At 39.4% G+C, this 10,063-nt stretch overlaps 1 protein-coding gene across 1 annotated transcript in view; it reads left to right on the forward strand.

Annotated features, from left to right (window-relative positions):
• The window catches only part of LOC111864649, a 31,595-nt gene extending 21,803 nt beyond the window's left edge, over positions 1-9,792 (forward strand). Inside the window, exons 3-4 of the mRNA XM_023852040.2 lie at positions 3,074-3,308; positions 4,625-9,792. Of these exons, the coding sequence (XP_023707808.1) occupies positions 3,074-3,308; positions 4,625-5,960 (1,571 nt within the window). The 3' untranslated portion in view covers positions 5,961-9,792. The remainder of the gene's footprint in view (positions 1-3,073; positions 3,309-4,624) is intronic.
• Positions 9,793-10,063: the final 271 nt, after the last annotated feature.

Raw genomic sequence — 10,063 nt, forward strand, 5'->3', positions numbered from 1 at the left:
CACCCCGGTCCCTCCCTCTATCTCTCCCTCTTCCTTTACCCTATCTCGTAACTTTCCATTTTTTTTTCACAAAAATCCTACTGGTTTTGAACCAGGGACCTTCTGAACACTAAGCTGATGTCTTACCCCTGAGCCACCAGCGCCTGTGAAATTTATTTTCTTTTATCTTCCTCTTAAGCTACGTCTTCGGTTATTATTTCAGAAAAATCAATTAACTTACTTTCTAAATCACAAAACTATACTTGGTCTCGAACCTTCGAACTCTTGTTCACTACGCCCGTATTTTACCAATACGCCACCAATTCCACGGAAATTTTTTAGCTTTAATCTTCCTCTTATGTTACATTCCGCTATATAATTCCATAAAAATCTCATCACAAAAATACTTCTGTATTCGAACCACCAACCTTGTATTTACTTCGCCGGTGCCTTACTTCTAGGCCACCAGAACATGTTAAATCAAAGGCGATAGTTCACATTGTATACTCTGACCTGAGTCGTATCTAAGTACTTTCAATGGCCTCAATTCGTTTGGAAGAATAGGAAATTGAAAGGCAGTTGTGATAAAGATTCAGACTGAGGTACAAATGATTCTGACAGTGGTCACGACGGAAGCTCCGAAAGTGAAGTCGATGAAGAACCATTATCTTCGTCGACAACCTGGGGACCACCACACCGGCATGACAGGAGAGGTGTGAATAATTTTTCCGGTGGAGCAGTGCGGATCAATGAAGCTCCACACGTAAATAAGGTTTCCGTCCCTCTCTGCGTTTTCGTGCTTTAATTAGCAGGAATTATCCAGCTGCCGGTGGAAGAGACTGAAAGATATTATCACCAGGACCTAGACAGGCTTGAAGACAGACCTTCTCCGCGCCCTGATGTAACCGACTCCGGGATGTTTGTTTCTAGGAATCATAATTCAAATGGGACATAATATAAGGGACAGACTAAAGGACTACTGGTCAACTGCTGAGCAATTCTGCACGCCTTCCTACACCAACACAATGAAACGCGACCGTTTTCTTCACCTTATTTTCATTCACTTTGCAGATAACAATACAGAAACTGACATGAATGCCGATAGTTATGACCAACTATGGAAATTTTTGCATAAAGTACAGTTCTTCCCTTACACATTTTAAGAATCCAAAATAATATTTAAATCTACTGGCCACTTCCCACAAAGTTCACTTGCTCATGGACTATGTTATCGCAGTCCGTTACTCGTAGGTGATATCCGCTAATTCGCCTATGGCGAGCGAGGTAGTACGCGAGACCAGTACTCATATATATATGTATCAACTGTTATCCTAACTCTTTCAATGTATACGACATTGAATCGTGATCATTCCACAAACTACAGCTTCTACATTAAATTATGCTCGTTTGCTTTCATGGAGTAAGTGTATTATAGCTGGTCACGAAAAAATAGTATTGTACAAGTATATAACTAATAACATTCACGAGGACATTATGCAACGGCGTCTTTTAGGCCGTTGAGCCGTGAGAATGTGCATTTTGTATTTAGCGTTTCGGAGATTGTCTCCATCATCAACGATGGTCAGCACTGGGACGGTAGCATACTTGTGGATAAACTTTCAACGTATAGCCGTGTCACTCATCTCATTAACCCTGATGATGGAGAGACGGATAATGTCCGACGCGTTGGAGTTCAGCTCACCAGAGAGGGCTTCAATGCGCATTTATTTTATACTTAATAAAGGCGTCAACCAATAACGGACCTTAGACGTTACGAAGCTACTCGAAAAGAAATAGGAATCACAAAGATGAAAGCAGCAATGCAATTTATAAAATTAAATGTATAAAATAATTAAAAAATGGTCGAAAACTGAATCCTGAACATGCTCTATCAACTCAATAAGGACAAAATATGCAGAGACATCACGTCGAAAAACTAAACACTCTTACAGCGTGTGACAAAAACAGGTAACAACTTATCCAAGAGACTGGAGATAGCAAATAACTATATCATACAAAGCCTTCCTCTTCCCCTGCTCAAACACTGGGATCATTGGTTCGAATCCCACTTGAGGCATGGATGTTTGTGTGCATTTATTCTGTGTCTGTGCTATCCTGTGTGCAGGTAGCGGCCTTACGACTGGCCGATCCCCGCCCGAGGAGTCCTAGCGACTGTGTAAAAGACCGAGAAACCGAAAAAGCTGCGAAGGTCCAAGAAAGGGCTGTAGAGCCATAAATAGATAGATAGATAGATAGATAGATAGATAGATAGATAGATAGATAGATAGATAGATAGATAGATAGATAGATAGATAGAAAGAACAGGATGTCCTTGCTAGTGTCAGTTAAATTTAGAATGGAAAACGAATGATAACAAGGGAAGATCACACGACGTGCACTTTGTGAACATTGCCTAAGTTTGTAAGACTGAACTAATAATTAACGAAAGAAGATAATCATAAATTAAAAAATAAATATCTTTGTAGCCCAAAGGTAACTACTCTGAATTCCTAGGTGTTTAAAATATCATAGCTTGCGTTTGATGCTAGGTTTATGCAGGACAACACTTTTGTGTCATGTTTCCCCTTGATTGTTCCATGTTCCCTCCACTCTGCTTAGAGAATTCTCTGTCATTCAATTTAAGATGTATCAGTATCCATAACAGCACTTGAGCTTAAATCGGTCAGTGGGTTGATGCGCTAATCGATGGATATACAAATCAACCCTTATAATTATAAATAATAACTGAAGAAGATAAAGTTAACATCAAACAATGAGCCATTAAGTCGTTATCGACTTCATATCTCATAAAATAATGCCAGTCAGTTTGCCTTCAGTATCACTTGGCCACTGTGTTCAGACTTCCAAATTGACGTTAACAACCTCCATTCAACAAGGCAATGAATTAAACGTCGCATTTATATGATATCCGTCATAATTGACATATGTAGTCACACGCCTAAACACACATTCATTCACTCACTTGCTCAGTTCAGTCACCGGCTCTACCGACTTCCACCGTGACATGATGGTGTTAGTGCTAACATCCAGCCCGTCACTAAGTGAGGACCCCTCAATGGGTCTCATGTTTCAGGGTTCTATAGCGACCCTCACTGCGTGCATCTCAAGCCGGGCACTGGGCACCTTAGCGCCACCTTCGAGATCTACCTCAACAGCTGCGGTATGTCCTCATCGGCGAATCACAATGCAGCGGGGGCGTACGGGGCGCCTACCCCCAGCGGAAGTTATGTGGAGAACACCATCATAATCCAGTACGACCCATACGTGCAGGAAGTTTGGGATCAAGCCCGGAAGCTGCGTTGCACATGGTAAGCATCAACTCCATGTGCTCCATCTACCCTTCTATTCTTACGGCATTCTCAAACGTTGCCTGTCTTATGCTCAATTTATGCTTCAATATCTTACGGTATATCATACAAATAACTACCCTCATAATGAAAAGTTCCGCCATTTGGGATATAACGCTTTATAGCCCGTTGAATGTCAACTGAAGTTTCGCAGGACAGTGTCGTTTCCATCTTAAGGGTCATAGAACGAACAAAGCAAGAAACCAGCGTGAGACAGGTAACAAGCAGAAGCCGAGCCGAAACGACCCCCCCCCCCGAATTGATGGTTGAATTCAACAGACTACATGGCTCTATATCCCATAAGGTAGAGCTCTTCATAACCACCGCTGTGAAGAACTCAGTCTCAACATGTGCTCGTAATATTCTTCAAATGTTATCATGTTTTTATTCGTGTATTCTTATTTATTGTGCATTAGAGTTTATAGAATATTTAAACAGAGTGGTAACAATTGTTAATGCAAATGTAACAGAGAAATTACAATTACATATGTTTACTTTGAAGTAGGACACCGAAGCCAATATGATAGGTATAACGAAGAGAGAAGTGAAATGGTGAACTAGGCCGAACAATATTTCATATCACAATTTAACTACAGTTAAATGGCCCGTAGGTAGAAATTAATTTCAATTCTGGAGCCCATCCTCCATTTAAAACTCTCATTTCGGTCCATCTGCTGTGAAACACTGGGTTACATTCAATATAGATCGGGCATTGAAGTAACAGTCCACAGACTGAATTCCTGGATTCCACTCAGCAGCTCGTTAGAACCTCATGCACTTCCAATTCCATCTAACGGTGGCATGGTGTGGTTGGAATAAACGTCATGTCTCTTCAAGTATATACCCCCCCACCCACTGTGGCATCTCAATAAAAATATTATTGCTGTTCTTGGAGCCCCATTTTGTATAAGTAGCTCTACACATTCGGAGAATATCTATATAAGGTTACTTATTCAAAGCGGCGAGTAAAGATCTCCTACCTACGAGAGGTGGTCACGTGGGAGCACAAATTTGGTATATTCTTGTCTCCTCCGATAGGTCACACAAACACTTAATATGGTTATTTTTCTGTCAGTCCCACACTTCGGCTGGATATGAGACTCTCAACGATCATATACGCTCCCCGCTGACACTCTTCAGTATGAATCTTGGTGGGAGGAATGACTTTCCTTGATGAGATTGATGGGATTGTATTTCTTCTACGCGTGAGCCCAAGCTTTGATCACTTTGAGAAGTACTTCAATAGATTGGAAACACTAACACGGAATATTTTTTAGGTATGATTTCTACGAGAAGGCGGTGACATTCCGGCCATTCCAAGTTGACATGCTGCATGCGGTCACGGCCAACTTTCTGGGCGACAACTTGCAGTGCTGGATGCAGATCCAGGTCGGTAAGGGCCCGTGGGCATCGGAAGTGTCCGGCATTGTGAAGATAGGACAGACCATGACGATGGTGCTAGCCATCAAGGATGATGAGAGCAAGTTCGACATGCTGGTGCGTAACTGCGTGGCGCACGACGGCAAGAGGGCGCCTATTCAACTGGTGGATCAGTATGGCTGCGTTGTGCGTCCCAAAATCATGAGCAAGTTCCAAAAGATCAAGAACTTTGGCCCATCCGCATCCGTGGTGTCTTTCGCCTACTTCCAAGCATTCAAATTCCCAGATTCCATGAACGTCCACTTCCAGTGTGTGATTCAAGTGTGCAGGTACCACTGCCCTGAGCCCAAGTGTGGAGGGGCGGGTTTCGGGGGTGAATACGGGCCTCCAGCCCTCGGTCTGGGTGGTCTGGGTGGTCTCGGCGGTCTCCACGGCCCCGGACTGGGTGGGGAGTACGGAGCCCCAGCCGCATCCCTTGAGGGCGGTGCGCACTCTGAGTACGGCGCTCCACCTCTAAGCGAATACGGCACACCAGCAGCATTCCCCGATCCTCGCCACCCATCAGGTCCATCAGGAGCTTTCTCAGAACCCAAACCTGATGTAATACCTGCCCCCCAAGCACAACAGAGCTCCTCGACCTCGAACCCTCCAAATCCATCCTCACCTGCCCCACACCATCCTTCATCTGGCAGCGCCAACAATGACATCCACCTTCCACCCCCACCACTACCAGGCCACCAGAACTCTTACATCACAGTGAAGAGAAAGGGTGGCGTTGTGGACGAGATTGAGGGCAACCTGGCGACACTGGGTGGACGACCCCGCTCTGTAGAGGTAGAGCTGCAGGGCGCCAGGAGGCGGAGGAGCACCGGGACGTTTGTGGTTACTCGCATTTACAAGCGGGAAGCCCAGGAAATGACGGATGTCAACACAAGCCGCATAATCCAGGTTGTTGCACCTGGAGATGTTAACTTTGCACTCAATGGCGCATCTAGCAACGAGACGGTGGTGATTCAGTCCACAAGTAACTCGGCACCCGACTCAGAGCACATCTGCATGTCTGTGCCCAGCTTCGTGGGCGGCCTTGTCATGCTGCTGTTGGTGCTTGTTGTTGCATGTCTAGTCGCTGCATTCCTCTTTGTCAGGGTGAGAGCCATCGACCGGAAGGGAGCCACCACGACATTCGTACCTCATGGGTATGACAATTCAGAATTCGTCAAAGTTGCCAACTGAATGAAAGGACTTCAGATACATGATTTGGATAGACGGCTTGATGTAAACCAGATTTTATTCCAATTCATACAGTCATCTAAAAAATCCTTTACTGATTTCAACAGTCAGTGAAGCCAAGAATGACTGCTGTCACAAAATGTGCATGTATCAAACAGCTTATCCATCCAGCAAGTGCTCATTGGTTTGGCTGTGTCAATCAATGTAACAGTGCAAGTTTTCCTGATGTTACGTAAGTGCGATTTCTGTGGCTTCCAAAAAGTTTTCAGGGAATATCACTAATGATAACATTTGTATTTGTTTGTTCTCACTATAATGTCCATCTGTACAAAATTTTGAATATGTGTAGCAGTGTAGCATTCTGGTAGCAGATGTGACTCTGTTAACAACTGATGTAGGAATGCACTCTGGTTTATTAATTGTAGAGATCACTTACAGTTGCACTATACAGCCACTGGAACATGATAACTTGAACCATCAGGTAAAGAACTGACTTCAAATTTTCTAACAGGGAGCCACACAAATGAGTCAAATGATATGTTGTGACTTAAATCACCCAACTAACATATTTCCTTGGAAGTCAGAGGAAGGACATGCAGAACAGTGATGTAACTTTGTTTATGTCAAGCCGTAATTTAAGCAGGATCCATTGTTGAGAACAGTTGATGCTCGTATTAATTGCCATCAAAGCTATGACAGCCCCCTAGTTTTGAATTCCCACTTGTTCCTGACAATGGGCTGCCATACGTAACTTTTGCCAGTGTTACCAGCTGAATGTGAGAATTATTTCACTCAATCATGCAACTCCATAACTGGTTAGAATTTTAACCAAGACAGTGATGTTGCAAGAAAGTGAGAGTTTATTTCATCACCACTACTGAAGTCAGAAGCTAGATTTGTGTGTAACTGAACTAAAAATATTTTTGTATACATTGCAACATCAGTTATGCTACATTGTTTTTATTTAAGACACATTAACTGATATTAAGATACAAAGACATAACATCAAGGCATTTTATGCCATATGGAGGGGTGAAAAGGCTTTGGTGCTAGCAGGAAACCAGCAGCCACAGTTGATAGTGCAAAGTCTTGTAGTCAAGTCAGATATGTATGTGTGTTTATTGTATCATTATTACAAGGAAATCCATATTCTGATCCAGTATCTCAATAATTGCATTTTTAAAGCAATAGAAATTTAAAATCATTACTAATTCAGTTCTCAGTTTGATGTGGGTTTTAAAAAACTTGCACATATAATACCTTCTGTTCTAGGAAAAGGAGTACTATTTGCTATGTAATGATAGATGTATAAATATGTTTATGCCTTAACTTGAGGCAGGAAGAGATATGTTAAGAGGTAAATCAAACTGGTTGGCACCTGTTTTGTACCAGTAATTTATTTATAGAAGTGGAGAAGATAGTTCATCATACTAAAACACAAAATAATATCAAAACATAATGTTCAAGTTGTGACTTATACTCTCTCATTATTAACAGCCAAAAACTATATAAAATCATGACTGCACCAACAGGCCCATGCTTAGATGTCAAGTGTGCCAACATTTGAAGAGGAATCTGGAAATTGTTGGCACTAACCCACCTAAGCATGGAATTCACAAAATAAGAGTAAAATCTAAGCCTCCTCTATATTTGTCACATATAATTTCTTCTGGATAAGACTATAATGCACTACATAACCATGGCTACTATGATTTGCACAAGGAGCAAACTTAGTTCTATGAACTAATATTATAGGAGAAATATAAGATTATTTAAGAACTATGTGGCTTTAATAATTTTAATGGTGCAATATCAATGTAGGCCAAGGTTTTATATGTTTCAATATAAATAGAATTAAAGTTATTTATGATATTATTTCAATATATTATCAGATAAAGCATGAATTGCAGATGAAATCCAAATGAATGTTTTGTGGCAAGAAAAAATATTCAGATTCCAAAGAATTGTCAGATTTTTTCTAGAAATATTTTAGAATCATAATTTATTTTCCAATTACATACCACAAAATACAACTTAAATTTCATGTGACATAACATGAACATTCTTGATGAAAGAATATGCACAGCTACAGAGAACATTAGAATCTCTGGATGCTGTGAGTGACTGAACTGTGAGCAGTAAGCATGCTCAGTATACTGGTCCAATGATTGTGTTCCTAGCAGCGTTAATTTCAAGTCTTGCTTGCATGAGTTTTGGATTACTCTACACACAGCAATTTTACTGTAGTTTGAAAATGAAGGACTTGATCTGGGGGGAAAGTGGTTTAATTTCCTAATATAAAGGGGGCTTTGATATATGTTTTACCATTTTTACTTATCTGTTAATTTATGTACCACTCATAACTCCACATTTCAGTGCTCATAAAATCCTTATAATATATTGCATTCAGAAGGAATGAGGGCTTATCCCTTTGTATTTGTAGAACAATTGCTAGGATGTGCCTTCTATGCAGCCAACATTGGTGTCATGTTATACAGTGTTTCAGCAGACTGATTCAAGTAAACTGTGAGAACAGGCGAGATTAATTTGAGAACTGATCAATTTGATAGTAGAATGATGAATGAAATAAAAAGTAGTCTTCATGTAGAATGTAGAGTTCCATTGAGAACATGCCCCCATCCCTTCTGGATATGAGAAACATTAAAATCCTTTTCCCTTTATTTATAAAATCTAGTATGTAAGTTTATATTTAATATTTTACTGTAATATAAGTTATTTTAATTTGCAACTTATCATATATGTCCATAAGACTGGTCTATTTTTAAGTAGCACTTTATGAATATTCTTTGTTCTTTGTAACAGAGCGAACATCATGTCTTCGTTTAAATTATAAATATAATGTTCACACGCCTTGAATTCTTAAATCAGTTTCTAATGCACATAATTTCTATACTATGTAAATTGAATAAATTCATATCATCAGAAGAATGTTTTATTTTTATATGTTCATATTAGAAAACCAATGCTGCCACAGTGTGTACACAATCTCTCAGGCATGTGATAAAATATGAATTAAATATTTCTTTACCATTGACTGGTTCTGCATTACTTTACAAAAGCCATAGGACTACAACTGCCATGATTTATTACATGTAGAATACAGAAAGTATTGTGCTGAAATATTTTAAAGTATGGTGAATTTTGATAAACCTGTCCAGTTGTTCATCCAAAAGATAAGCAAAATTATGCATTTTTGTAAGAGCATATGATAAAAAAAAAAGAATTTCATACTCTACTAGAGTTGTCTAAAAGTGCACCATTTACATGAAATATACATGCAAATTTGCAAAACATCTTCATATTTTGAATACAGCAGTTATTTTTGTGGAACATCAATAACTATTATTTTAATTCCATAATTATTTGTTTTATCTGCTGTGTAGGAGAAACATAACTGTCTGTTCTGATTAAATATACATGTTTACATAGCTCTATATTATTACATGGTGATATCAGTATACAAATTTATGTAAGATATTTGTGTATAGTTACAATATTAAGTGAATAACTAGATTCACATGTTTTCAGCCATCATGCCTTAAATACGAAGTGAGTGACAAAAGTAGTGTTTCTTGAAGAAGAAATGTTAAAGGGGATATGAGAGCAGTGTCAAATTTTGCTGGTAGTAATTATTTAGTTGATTGTAAAAATTCTATGAAGTTAAAACATGGCTGCAATTGGATGGATAATAATCAAGTAAGAAGAATTTATTAATTTTTATTTAAGTATTTAAAGACACAAGCAAGTACTATATGTCAGATTTATTTTAGGCTATTATATTTCAGCATCCTGTTACACTCACACAATATATATGGATAAATACCGTCTTAAGTGCAACAAATTTTATTGTAGTTTTTACTTCTTTTCCTCCTCCACACTACATGTTTCGGCCCTAAATGGCCATCATCAGGTGTGTATCACTCACGTAGCTGTTACACTGCTTGTTAAAATTTAAAATTACCAGTCTTTCTAATTGTATAAAATCTTTGTTAATCTACACGCGTCGATTTGATTTTTAAATTAGCACTTTTTAAAACTTAATTCAAGTTAAAATGTCTATAAGATCTCTGTTCTTTCTTTTTCAA

This window comes from Cryptotermes secundus, unplaced genomic scaffold, assembly GCF_002891405.2.
Source record: "Cryptotermes secundus unplaced genomic scaffold, Csec_1.0 scaffold186, whole genome shotgun sequence".
NCBI classification, from domain to species: Eukaryota; Metazoa; Arthropoda; class Insecta; order Blattodea; family Kalotermitidae; genus Cryptotermes; species Cryptotermes secundus.